The sequence below is a fragment of the Pristiophorus japonicus genome, chromosome 1, assembly GCF_044704955.1.
Source record: "Pristiophorus japonicus isolate sPriJap1 chromosome 1, sPriJap1.hap1, whole genome shotgun sequence".
Taxonomy (NCBI): Eukaryota; Metazoa; Chordata; class Chondrichthyes; family Pristiophoridae; genus Pristiophorus; species Pristiophorus japonicus.
In genome coordinates this window covers 334,659,888-334,674,438 of record NC_091977.1, presented here as the reverse complement: position 1 = coordinate 334,674,438, position 14,551 = coordinate 334,659,888, and the positions used below count along the sequence as shown (strand labels likewise).

General features: G+C 46.6%; 1 protein-coding gene across 1 annotated transcript in view; it reads left to right on the top strand.

The window, feature by feature from the left end:
* LOC139264685 (regulator of G-protein signaling 22-like) overlaps positions 1-9,153 on the top strand; it is a 425,112-nt gene extending 415,959 nt beyond the window's left edge. The window contains exons 25-26 of the mRNA XM_070881635.1: positions 8,168-8,345; positions 9,026-9,153. Of these exons, the coding sequence (XP_070737736.1) occupies positions 8,168-8,345; positions 9,026-9,153 (306 nt within the window). The remainder of the gene's footprint in view (positions 1-8,167; positions 8,346-9,025) is intronic.
* The last annotated feature ends 5,398 nt before the right edge of the window (positions 9,154-14,551 follow it).

Here is a 14,551-nt window from a genome sequence, read left to right as displayed (position 1 = left end):
CTGGAGGATAATCGGGGACTGGAGGGCAGCGTTTGGAAGGCCAGAGGGGAATCGGGGACCATAGGGGGCAGGTTGGAAGGCCAGGGAGTGCATCAGGGGCCAGAGCGGGGATGTTGGAAGGCAATGGAGTGTATCAGGGGCTGATGGGAGAGGTCTGAAGGGGGATCTGGGGCTGGAGGGGTGAGTATGGAAGACTGGAAGGGGATCAGGGACTGTATGGGGGAGGTCGGGAGGCTGGAGGGGGATCAGAGGCTGGAGAGGGGATCAGGGGCCGGAGAGGGGATCAGGGGCCAGGGCCCGAGGGCGGAAGGTCAGATGGGGGATTGAAGATCAGAGGCCTCATTGTGGGGGGGGAGGGGAGGTTCACAAGTCTCAGGGAGGAGGTCGGAGGGAGATCTGAAGGGTCGGGGAGGTGTCCGATCACGGAAGATTTGGCATGGCAAGAACGCTGGATCCAGCAGTTAAGTGGAAAGGTACTTACCTCCTAGATCCATCAGTCCCTGCCTCCCTTTAGCTGGTGGTTTCCCCAAGGCCTGGGAAACACGCCACCCATAATTAAACTTGAAATTGTGGATCACCATGAGGCATGAAGCCTCATTATAATATTTAAATAGGTGACCCGCCTACTGGGAGCGGGTTGGCTGCCCACCCCCGTCCAGCCTCCGTTAAAACTGGAAGTGGCCGGGTTAGAGATGGGTTGGGGTCGGGATTCAGATTTTTAACTCTATAACACCCCACCCGACCCCAACCCATCCGTTTTATGGGATTAAAATTCCCTTCTTTGTGCTTATCTTCACAGTAGAAGACACGGAGAACATATCGGAAAGTGTGGGGAACCGAGGGTCTAATGAGAATGAGGAACTTAAAGTAATTAATATTAGTAAAGTAAAACAACTGGAGCAACTAATGGATCTAAAAGCTGACAAATCCACTGACATCAGTCGTCGGGAAAATGCTAGAATCTATGGTTAAGGTCTCCACCCGCCCAAGTGCCGGCCAAAGTGCCGCCGATGGTCGCCGAGGTACCTGACGATACTTTCTGCAGGATATTCATGAGGAAGGTCCCTCGAAGGTCGGCGCGCAGCAAATGAGGGACTTACACGTGATTAGGGCCCAGAAGATTGCGAAGCTGGTAAAAGCCAGCAAAGAATGACTAAAAACATGATTAAGAAAGGGAAGATAGACTATGAAAGTAAACTAGCACAAAATATAAAAACAGCAGGAAAGGGGTACTGAGGTGAACGATCAGCCCATGATCTTATTGAATGTTGGTGCAGGCTCGAAGGGCCAAATGGCCTGCTCCTGCACCTATTTTCTATGTTTCTATAGCAAGAGTTTCTATAGGTATATAAAAAGGAAAAGAGTGATTAAAGTAAATGTTGGTCCTTTAGAGGACAAGACTGGGGAATTAGTAATGGGGACCATGGAGATGGCAGAAGCTCTGAACAAATATTTTGTATCAGTCTTTACGGTAGAGGACACGAACAATATCCCAACAGTGGATAGTCAAGGAGCTATGGGGGGGAGGAACTTAACACAATCACAATCACTAAGGAGGTGGTACTCAGTAAATAATGGGACTAAAGGCAGATAAGTCCCCTGGACCTAGGGTCTTAAGAGAAGTAGCGGCAGTGATTGTGGATGCATTGGTTGTAATTTACCAAAATTCCCTGGATTCTGGGGAGGTCCCAGCAGATTGGAAAACTACAAATGTAACGTCCCTATTTAAAAAAGGAGGCAGACAAAAAGCAGGAAACTATAGACCAGTTAGCCTAACATCTGTGGTTGGGAAAATGTTGGAGTCCATTATAAAAGAAGCAGTAGCAGGACATTTGGAAAAGCAAAATTCGATCAGGCAGAGTCAGCATGGATTTATGAAGGGGAAGTCATGTTTGACAAATTTGCTGGAATTCTTTGAGGATGTAACGAACAGGGTGGATGAAGGGAACCAGTGGATGTGGTGTGTTTGGACTTTCAGAAGGCATTTGACAAGGTACCACATAAAAGGTTACTGCACAAGATAAAAGTTCACGGGGTTGGGGATAATATATTAGCATGGATAGAGGATTGGCTAACGAACAGAAAACAGAGAGTCGGGATGAATGGTTCATTCTCGGGTTGGCAATCAGTGACTAGTGGGGTGCCACAGGGATCAGTGCTGGGACCCCAACTATTTACAATCTATATTAATGACTTGGAAGAAGGGACCGAGTGTAACATAGCCAAGTTTGCTGACGATTCAAAGATGGGAGGAAAAGCAATGTGTGAGGAGGACACAAAAAATCTGCAAAAGGACATAGACAGGCTAAGTGAGTGGGCAAAAATTTGGCAGATGGAGTATAATGTTGGAAAGTGTGAAGTTATGCACTTTGGCAGAAAAAAATCTGTCATGTATGTACATGCTGTTTGTAGCCACCAGATGGTGTCATTGTTGGAGGCCACTGAGCAGCACACACATGGTGCTGCTCTGGTATAAAAGGCCAGCCATTTTGTGAGTGAGGCACTTTGGGCCAAATGAAGCAGAAGCAAGGTTGTACCTTGCTTAGTTAAACAGTACTCAGTTTGTACCTTTATTGCATAGATAACATTTGGCGATGAGAATACAAGAACCTTTGTTTGCAAAATGAGCATGATTGGATTTTTAGAGCAATTCGTGGAGGGAGAAGATTGGGCAGACTTTGTGAGCCGTTTGAACCAGTACTTCGTGGCCAACAAAATGAGGGAAGTCGACGATGCAGATCCTCACTATGTTCCTCACTGTGTGCGTTCAAAGATCTATGGTCTGATAAAGGATCTACTCATGCCTAGTGATCCAACAGAGAAATCGTACGCGGAGCTGTCTACATTGGTACGGGAGCACCTCAAGCCAGACGACGGCATCATCTTGAGATATAAGTTTTATACACATGTTCGATCGGAGGGCCAGAGCGAGCCAGAATTCATTGCCAACCTGAGACGTCTAGCAGGATGGTGTAAGTTCGGGACGGTGTTGGCAGACATGCTGCGGGACTTCTTCGTTATCGGTATCAACCACGAGGCGATCCTGCGCAAACTTCTGGCAGTGGAAGAGTTGGATTTAAAAAGGGCCATCCAGATCGCTCAATCAAGTACGGTAAATGCAATTGATTCGGTGTTCGGCAGAGCGGAACATGGCAGGCCTATCCGGCTGCATTCGCGAAACCTGTGGCTGCCCAAAGTCCACCAGCGGGAATGTATCCGACTTCTCCGTGTTGGTGTTGTGGAGGAAATCATCGGCACCAGCAGTGCCGATTTAAGCAATATAGTTGCAAAGGCTGTCTGAGAGTGGAGTATCTCCAGCGCAAGTGTCCGCAGATAAGGAAGCGAGCTGCGACACACCACGTGGAGGATGAGAGTCAGACTAGCACCGATCCAGATACGCAATCCGAGATGCCAGAGGAGAAAATGTATGGACTGTACTCTTTCATAACCAAGAATAAACCAATTTTGATTAACGTGAAGTTTAACGGGATACCGGTATCGATGGAATGGGACACAGGGGCAAGTTAATCGAATGAGAGGGCATTTAATAAGCTGTGGGATACTAAGACTGTGAGGCCCAGGCTGAGCCATGTTAACGCCAAGCTGTGCACGTACACCAAAGAACTGATAAAGGTGATTGGCAGTCCACTAATTAATTTATCGTATAACGGTGCGGTTGACGAGTTACTGCTGCTCGGCAGGAGCTGGTTGGAGAAAATCAGATGCGACTGGAACGACATAAAGGCATTATCGTCGGAGGAAGATACATGTGCTCAAGTATTGAACAAGTTCCCCTCGCTGTTCAAACCGGGTATCAGCAACTTCACGGGAGCCAAGGTGCAGATCCACGTGGACTCAGCTACAAGAGCTGTCCATCATAAAGCTCGGGCAGTGCCGTATATGATGAGGGAGAAGGTCGAAATTGAACTGGACAGACTCCAGCGTGAAGGGATCACATCACTGGTCGAATTTAATGAATGGGCCAGCCCCATTGTTCCTGTGCTGAAAAGTGATGACACAGTCAGAATCTATGGAGACTACAAGGCTACGATCAGCAGGGTTTCGAAACAAGATCAGTACCCGTTACCAAAGGCTGATGAATTGTTTGCGACGCTAGCCGGAGGGAAGTCGTTCATAAAACTGGACTTGACGTCGGCCTATATGACGCAGGAATTGGTCGAGACGTCGAAGAGACTTACATGCATTAACACGCACAACGGACTGTTTATTTACCACATGTGTCCGTTTGGAATTCGCTCGGCTGCAGCAATATTCCAGAGGAATATGGAAAGTTTACTGAAGTCCGTTCCCAGAACTGTCGTGTTCCAAGATGACATCCTGATCACCGGTCATGACTCCAAAGAACATCTGAACAACCTAGAAGAGGTTTTACTGCGTTTGGACAGAGTAACACTCAGACTTAAACGTTCGAAGTGCATCTTCATGGCAACGGAGGTCGAATTCCTCAAAGGAAAATCACCGTTGATGGCATCAGACCTACTGACGTGAAAACCAAAGCCATCAAGAATGCACCCAAGCCGCAGAACATGACGGAGCTGCGTTCGTTCCTAGGTCTACTCAACTACTTTGGTAATTTCCTACCTAAATTGAACACCTTACTTGAACCACTGCACATGCTATTGAGAAAAGGCAACAACTGGGTGTGGGACGCATTGCAAGACAGAGCTTTCGAGAAAGCCACCAATCTGCTTTGTTCGAACAAGCTGCTGGTACATTATGACCCATGTAAACATTTAGTTTTGGCCTGTGACGCATCGTCATAAAGAATTGGTTGCGTGTTATAACAAGCCAATGAGTTGGGGAAACTTCAACCTGTCGCATATGCATCCAAAAGTTTGTCGAAAGCAGAAAGAGCCTACAGTATGGTAGAAAAAGAAGCTTTAGCGTGTGTGCATGGTGTTAAAAAGATGCATCAATACCTGTTCCGTCTGAGGTTTGAATAAGAGACCAATCACAAGCCGCTCATTTCGTTGTTTTCAGAGAGCAATTTTCGGTTGCTGTTGCCCACACCAGAGGTGGAAATGCCACAACCGGCAAATTTAATGTTAATCATGGATGCTTTTGAGAGTGAAGGTACCCCTGTCACAGCTCAACAAGTTAAGAGCTCGACCAGCCAGGACCCGATATTATCGGTGGTGAAGGGTTGCATCCTCAAAGGGAATTGGTCTGCCATACCTAAGCAAATGTGTGAGGAGGCCAAACCATACATTCGTCGCAAGGACGAACTGTCTATTCAAGCAGATTGTATATTGTGGGGCAATCGAGTTGAAAGGGAGAGAGAAGTTTGTGCGTGAGTTGCACAGCACACATCCTGGTATAGTGATGATGAAGGCCATCGCCAGGTCCCACGAATGGTGGCCAGGAATTGATTCTGAGCTGAAAGCATGCTCAGCAATGTGCATCAGTGCAACACCTGTATGCAGCTCAGCAAAGCACCAACGGAATCATCACTGAGTCTGTGGTCATGGCCATCCAAACTTTGCTCCAGGATCCATGTAGATTTTGCAGGTCCCTTCCTGGGCAAGATGTTTTTAGTGGTGGTGGATGCTTATTAAAATGGATAGAATGCATAATCATGTCATCCAGTACGTCCACGGCAACCATAGAGAAGCTCAATGTCATGGTCTGCCTGACATAGTGGTGAGCGACAATGGGCAGTGGTTCACCAGTCAGGAGTTTCAGAAGTTTGTAAAACTTAACTGCATAAAACTTGTAAGGTCAGCACCATTCAAGCCTGCGTCCAACGGGCAAGCAGAGCGTGCAGTACAAATTATCAAGCAAAGCATGAGGAGAGTAACCCAAGGGTCACTGTAGACCCGCTTGTCTTGCATACTGCTGAGTTACAGGACAAGACCCCACACACTCACAGGGGTCTCACCTGCTGAACTCAGGATGAAAAGAGGTCTTAAGACCAAGTTATCTCTGGTACACCCGGATTTAAGTAATCATGTTGAATACAGAAGACACAGTCAACAAGGGTACCATGATCGCGCAACTGTGTCACGCGAGATTTCTGTTAATGATCCTGTATATGTGTTGAATTATGGTCAGGTTCCCAAATGGATCGCTGGTACGGTCATGCCAAGGAGGGCAACAGAGTATTTGTTATTAAGCTCGAGAATGGGCAAACTTGCAGGAAACACATGGATCAAACAAAGCTGAGGCACACAGACGAGCCAGAACAGTCGGGCGAAGAAACTGTTAACGACCAACCAACCTACCAGCAGCCTTCAGTGGACTCAAGGGTCACCAGTGAATCTGTAATTTCCATCACAGACTTGTTCAATAAAAATGGACGTGAAATTCCTGACATGGCCATTGCCACCCTCAACAAGTCAGCCATCCAGCCACCAGCCACAACAGACTCCATATATTCACCCAAGGCCAGAATCGAACTGAGACGGTCAACCCAGGAGCATAAAGCACCGGACCGTCTCAACCTGTGAAAGACTGTGATAAGATCTCAGAGGAAGGTATTGTCATGTATGTACATGCTGTTTGTAGCTACCAGATGGTGTCATTGTTGGAGGCCACTGAGCAGCACGCACATGGTGCTGCTCAGGTATAAAAGGCCAACCATTTTGTGAGTCAGGCACTTTGGGCCAAATAAATCAGAAGCAAGGTTGTACCTTGCTGAGTTAAACAATACTCCGTTTGAACCTTTATTGCATAGACAACAAAATCAAAGTGCAAGTTATTATTTAAATGGAGAAAATTTGCAAAGTGCTGCAGTACAGCAGGACCTGGGGGTATTGGTGCATGAAACACAATAGGATAGTAAGCATGTACAACAAGTGATCAGGAGCCAATGGAATCTTGGCCTTTATTGCAAAGGGGATGGAGTATAAAAGCAAGGAAGTCTTGCTACAGTTGTACAGGGTATTGGTGAGGCCACACCTAGAATACTGCATACAGTTTTGGTTTCCATATTTAAGAAAGGATATACTAGCTTTGGAGGCCATTCAGAGAAGGTTCACTAGATTGATTCCGGAGATGAGGGGGTTGACATGAGGAAAGTTTGAGTAGGTTGGGCCTCTACTCATTGGAATTCAGGTGATCTTATCGAAACGTATAAGATTATGAGGGGGCTTGACAAGGTGGATGCAGAGAGGATGTTTCCACTGATAGGGTAGACTAGATCTAGGGGGCATAATCTTAGAATAAGGGACCGCCCATTTACAACTGAGATGAGGAGCAATTTCTTCTCTCAGAGGGTTTTAAATCTGTGAAATTTTCTGCCTCAAAAAGTTGTGGAAGCTGGATCATTGAATAAATTTAAGGCAGAGATAGACAGTTTCTTAACCGATAAGGGAATAAGAGGTTATGGGGAGCGTGCAGGGAAGTGGATCTGAGTCCAGGATCGGATCAGCCATGATCGTATTAAATGGCGGCGCAAGCTCGAGGAGCCATATAGCCTACTCCTACTCTTATTTCTTATGTTCTTATCTTATGTTCTCATCGGATTGGAGTATTATATTAGCATGGATTGAGGATTAATTACAGGACAGAGAATAGAGAGCAGGAATAAACGGGTCATTTTCAGGATGGCAGGGTGCAACTAGTGACGTGCTACAAAAATAATGTGGGGAAGTATGAAAGTATCCAATTTGGTAGGAAGAATGGAAAAGCAGTACATTTATTAAAAGGTGAGAGACTAGTAAATGTTGAGATTCAGAGGGATTTGTATGTCCTTGTAACAAATCATAGAAAATTAACATGCAGGCACAGCAAGCAATTAGGAATGCAAATGGTATGTTAGCCTTTATTGCAAGGGGGTTGGAATACAAGAGTAAGGAAGTCTTGCTACAATTGTGCAAGACTTTGGTGAGACCATACATGCTCAGTGGTTAAGTATATTCAAGATCGATTGATTTTTGGGCACTAAAGGAATCAAGGGATATGGGAATCGGATGGAAATGTAGAGTTGATGTAAAAGTTCAGGCATGATCTTAGTGAATGGCAGAGCAGACATGAGGGGCTGTATGGTCTACTCCTGCTCTTGTTTCTTATGTTTTTATGACATAATTTAATGTTCATTGGAAAGTCTGGCCGCACATATTTTAAAAGGGTTGATTTGATAATGTGGCATTTTTTAAATATGAGTCAGTCACTATGAAATAACCCATGAAAGAATTTCACTCCACAGATGGCAGTTTTTGAGGTCCTCTTCAAACTGTGGCCGGAATTTACTAACTTCCGACGTAGTGTCGCCAATGAAAGTGTACTGCCGAGCTTAGAAAGAAAAATAATGACAAGAAAAGAAAAAAATGAAAGAAAAGGAATAGTGGAGAGCTCAACTGAGGTGATATTTCAGAATTATGCAAGTTAGAATCATAGAATAGTACAGCACAGAAGGAAGCCATTCGGCCCAACGAGTCTGCACCAGCTCTTTCGAAGAGCAATCCAATTAGTCCCACCCCCCTGCTCTTTCCCCATGTCCCTACAACTTTTTTATATCTCAAGTATTTATCTAATTCCCTTTTGAAAATGACTATTAAATTTGTTTCTACCATCCAATGTTGGCGGAAACACCATCCTTTGGAATGCACCACTAGTGCATTCCAAATCCTAACCACTCATTGCATAAAAATGTTTTCCGTCATGTCATCCCTGGTTCATTTGCCAATCACCTTAAATCTGTGCCCTCTGGTTATCAATTGTTCATCTATTGGAAACAGTTTATCTTTATTTACTCTATCTAAACCTTTCATAATTTTATACACCTCTATCAGATCTCCTCTCTGCTCTAAGGAGCACAACGTCAGCTTCTCCAGTTTATCCACATAACGGTATTCCCTCATCCCTGGAACCATTCCAGTAAATCTTTTCTGTACCCATTCCAAAGCCTTCAAGTCCTTCGCAAAGTGTGGTTCCCAGAATTGGTCTGAATTTTTACCTTACAGTCGGAATGAGTGTGGGGGTCCATGGATCACGTCGGGAACCCGGAAGTGGTAGAGGTGCGTTTTGCAATGGCTTTTTGACAAAGCCTCTGCAATTGAATCAGACATCCGGGTTTTCCGATCAATTAACTGGAGAGGGTCCGATGACATCACGGATGACTCAACTTCAACTGAGATATTTAAAGGAGCAATGGATAGATGTCACTTGAAGGCGATGAAGGTGGAAGCCTGAACATTACAGAGGAGATTTGTTGCTGGTAGAACGCTTTGATAATAGTACAGCCTGAATAATGCAGAGTCAAATTCAGAAAGCCAGGTTCAGTGATGCCTCCTCGGATGTATTACTCTAAGGAGTGTGGGCCCGCAGGGACATTGTGTACTCTGCAGATGGGAGGAAGATGCCAGTGGCAAATACCAAGACTGCATGGCTGGAGATAGCAGAGGAAGTGAACAGCAAGAGTATTGTGCCACAGACATGGATCCAGTGCAGGAAACATTTTAATGACCATATGAGGTCAGGGAAGGTGCGGACAATATCATTTTGCCCTACATCCTGATGTGCGTACTCTGTATCACTTCAACCCCTCACTCTGCCTTCCCAAACTTACTCCTGCACATCACTCCACACATCAACCTATCTTGCAGGTGCATCCATCCCTCACTGTCTATGCACTTACTCACATCCCCATCTGATCATCTCCATCTTACTAACTTCCATCACACTCACCCTCATCCTAATGCAATGTCACATATCTCCCTCATAGTGACTCTCAACAGATGTTGTCCATCTATCCCTTACACTCATTCCATGACTCTCACTCAAAGGTCTCTTGTTTCCTTATTTGCAGGAGAAGAGAGCACAGGAGAGACAGCAAACCGGTGGGTGGCCCTCCAGTATCCACGCCACTCACTTCAGCAGAGGAGTAGGCCCTGGAACTCAGCCGCATTGCAAAGCTGCTGACAATGGGTAATGGAGAGAGGGGGAACCTCGCAATGAGCTGGTGACAGAATTAAATATCATACAGCCACATGGCATACAACAGTCACTCGTGGTGACTTGATATCAGCAGCCAGTGAAATATGTTATGTATGCAAACTTTACTAGTGTGTAAGACTTGCCACCAGGGGGCGCACCTGTGGGAGACCTAAGGGTCACCTGCACACCCCGGGCAAGCAGGTATAAAAGGCAGTCCATCATGCCGCTTCCTCACTCTGGAGTTACATTAAAGAAACCAAGGTCACAACAGTTTGAGCTAACAGTATACAGTCTTGTGGAGTTATTCTGAACATAACAACTGGTGACGAGTAACAGATCACGAACTTTCACGCGGTTATGGCTGCCATTGGTATTCTTGAGAGATTTGTTAAGGGTGATGATTGGGAAGCCTTCGTTGAGCATCTTGACCAGTACTTCGTGGCCAATGAGCTGGATACGGAAGAGACCGAAGTCAAGGGCAGGGCGATTCCCCTCACCATTTGTGGGTCCACGATATATGGCCTCATCAAAACCCTGCTAGCACCAACAAAACCAATGGAGAAGACATAGGCAGAGTTGTGCACGCTGGTTCGGGAACACCTCAAGCCGAAGGAGAGCATCTTAATGGCCAGGTATCGCTTTTACAAGCACCATCGCTCCGAGGGCTAGAACGTGGCGAGCTATGCCGCCGACCTAAGACGCTTTGTGGGACAATGCGTATTTGCTGGATTTTTGTGGGAAATATTGTGGGACTTTTTCGTGCTTGGAATCGGCCACGAGGTCATTCTTCGCAAATTGCTGTCTGCCGAATCCCTAGAACTGAGCAAGGCCATCACAATAGCCCAAGCTTTCATGTCCACGAACAAAAACACTAAACAAATATCTTTGCAGCATCGAAGCTTACCGGCAAGTACTGTGCATAAAATAACGTCTTCAGCAGGCAGAACTGTACAAGGCAGAGGCCAGACCGAAGATGACTCAGAGTCCGCTGTGGGGCGTGAATGCGAATCCATTAACACCATGTTGGCGCTGCAGGGGTAATCATCGGGCCATCAATGGCGATTCAAGCACTACGTGTGCAAAGGCTGCGGAACAATGGGGCACCTCCAGCGAATGTGCAAACATGCTGCGACTCACCACGTGGCAGATCAAGCTGAACGAATAAGAGAAGCAACTCAACCTTAGGCTGAAGAGGAAGTCTATGGGGTACACACCTTCACCACCAAAAGCCCTCCGATAATGTTAAAAGTCGAATTAAACGGCATTCCAGTTTCCATGGAATTGGACACGGGTGAGTCAGTCAATTGTGAGCCAGAAGGCTTTTGAGAAACTATGGGGCAACAAGGCACAAAGGCCAAAACTAAGCCCGGTTCACAACAAGCTGAGCACTTACATCAAAGAGCTCATACCAGTCATTGGCAGTGCAGCAGTCAAGGTATCATACGATGGAACTGTGCATGATTTATCACTATGGATTGTACCAGGGGATGGCCCAACGCTGTTCGGCAGAAGCTGGCTAGGAAAGATCCGATGGAACTGGGACGACATCAAAGCACTGTCTTCGGTGGGTGACGCCTCGTGCGCCCAAGTGCTAAACCAATTCCCATCGTTATTTGAGCCAGGCATCGGCAACTTCACAGGCGCCAAAAGTGCAAATCCATCGAGTCCCTGATGCATGACCCGTTCATCACAAGGCCCGAGCGGTTCCATATACGATGCAGGAGAAAGTCGAAATTGAGCTGGACAGACTTCAACGAGAGGGGATCATATCGCCAGTCGAGTTCAACGAGTGGGCCAGTCCAATTGTTCTGGTGTTAAAATGCGATGGGGCAGTCAGAATCTGCTGGGACTACAAGGTAACGATCAACCGAGTCTCGTTACAGGAGCAGTACGCATTACCCAAAGCGGATGACCTGTTCGCAACGCTAGCAGGGGGGGAAGTCGTTCACCAAGCTGGATCTAACCTCTGCTTACATGACACAGGAGCTGGCTGAACCTTTGAAAAAATTGACTTGCATCAACACGCACAAAGAACTGTTCATATACCACAGGTGCCTTTTGGGATTCGCTCAGCTGCGGCCATCTTTCAGAGGAACATGAAGAGTCTGCTGAAATCGGTTCCGTGCACCGTGGTGTTTCAAGACGACATCCTGATTACGGGTCGCAACACCACGGAACACTTGCACAACCTGGAAAAGATTCTAAAGTGATTGAACAGAGTGGGACTTTGGCTGAAGCGCTCCAAATGTGTTTTTATGATGCCAGAGGTCGAATTTCTGGGGAAAAAGATTGCGACAGACAGCATCAGACCCACGGACTCCAAGACGGAATCCATCAAGAATGCACCCAGACCACAGAATGTGACGGAGCTGCGTTCGTTCCTGGGACTCCTCAACTATTTTGGTAACTTTCTACCGAGGTTGAGCACTTTGCTGGAACCTTTGCTGGATCCCATTTATTGCTACGCAAGGGTGACGACTGGGTTTGGGGTAAATCTCAAGAGACAGCCTTTAATAAGACCAGAAACCTGCTATGTTCTAACAAGTTACTTGTATTGTATGACCCGTGTAAATGTTTAGTACTAGCTTGTGATGCATCTTCGTACAGGGTCGGTTGTATGTTACAGCAAGCCAATGTGTCAGGCAAACTGTAATTGGTTGCATATGCGTCCAGACGTTTATCTAAGGCTGAAAGGGCCTACAGTATGGTTGAGAAAGAAGCATTAGCATGCGTATACGAGGTTAAGAAAACACACATACCTATTTGGACTCCGGTTCGAGCTCGAAACCGACCTTTTCGATATGCGCCGCTGTTGGTGCCATGTCCACTTCAGGTTCCTCTTCCTCATACTCCTTCTGCACCTCCTCCTCATACTCCTTCTGCACCTCCTCCTCATACTCCTCAGCCTCCTCTGAAGATGTTCTGCACCTTGCCCTCCTGCAGCTCCAATCCTCGCTGCTGGGTTGTGTTGTGCAGAGCGCAGCATACCATGATCATTCTGGAGACACTGGTTGGTGCGTATTGAAGGACTCATTCCAGATTTGTCCTGGCATCTGAAGCGCATCTTCAGCATCCTGATTGCTTGTTTTATTACACATCTTGTCATCATCTGGATTTGATTGAAGCGCTCTTTAGCCTCATTGCTTAGCTTCCACAAGGGTGTCATCAGCCACCTCTTCAGTGGCTACCCCTTGTCCCCAAACAGCTAGCCGGTAAGTCTGATTGGAGGTGCGAAGAGTTGAGGGAGGGTGGACTGGCACAGGATGAATGAATCATGACAACTCCCTGGGAATCTGGCACACACATGTATGATGATTTTTTGTGGTTGCAGATGAGCTGCACTTTGATGGAGTGGAAGCCCTTACGGTTCACGAACACCCCTGGGTGATCTAAGGGTGCCTTTATGGGCACATGTGTGCAGTCGATGATACCCTGCACCTGTGGGAAGTCAGACAGAACTGCAAAGCCAAGCACATGTTCAGTCTAACTGGCTTTATCAGTGGCATAGTGTACATTGGTGCCTGACTTATCAAACATGCCATTGGTCACCTGGATGATGCATTTGTTGTTGCCGACTGCGAGATCCCTGGAAGGAGCCTGAGGCGAAGAAGTTGAGGGCAGTTGTGACTTTGACAGCCACTGGTAAAGTGTGTCCACCAGGACCTCTGGACAACAGGTCTTCTTCCAGCAGGTTACAAATGTTTGACCTGACCTGACGCGATAGCCGCAGCTTCCTCAGGCACTGGAGTTCAGTCATGTCCAGGAAGCTGATCCTCTGCCTGTATACCCTGTGTTGGGTGTATCGCCTCCTGGAAGGTGCACCCCTGCGCTCATCCCTTCTTTCCTGTGGAGCAACCAGTGGTGAGGGTTGCTGGTGTTATTGCTGGAGCTCACCTTGGTCAAAATCTGAGATCCAAGATGAAACAACATAAGCGGCACCCATGCTGATCTGATAGATGCCAGGTAAAGTGGAGATCAGAAGCACAATCCTCCAATGCAGTGAGAGGAACTTCCTGTTGTGAGAGTGACTTCCAAAGTTGCAGAAATCATCTACAAACTCCTGAAAGCAAACTCTCAACACAAATGGTGTCAGCAAGAGTATTTCTCTTAGACAAGGAAGTAGTTGGGAGGTATGAGTATTTATGTGATTTTCTTTAACTGTCAATTGTTCAGTACCCACAATGGCCACTCTGCTCTCACCTTGCTTTCACTATCAAGGTTCAGCAAGTCTGTGAATCCTGTGGACACCCAGTAAAAGCTCCAATATCAGGTTACAAAGGCTGATAATAGCTTTTTAACAAGCTCTCAACTACTTTAATGATCTCACCCACCTTTCCCGAGTGGATCTCTGACTAATGCATCTGATTAAAGGCGGAAGCCGGCAGGTTGAAGCCAACTTCCAGATGCACTGTCTGTTATGTATGTAAACATTGTAACTGTGTAAGACTTGCCACCAGAGGGCGCAACTGTTGGAGGCCCAAGGGTCACCTGCACACCTCGTGCAAGGGAGTATAAAAGGTTGTCTGCCATGCTGCTTAGACACACTGGAGTTGTATTACAGAGACTAAGGTCACATCATTTTTAGCTCACAGTATTCAGTCTTGTGGAGTTCTTCCATACTTAACAATTGGCGACTAGTAACAGATTACGAACT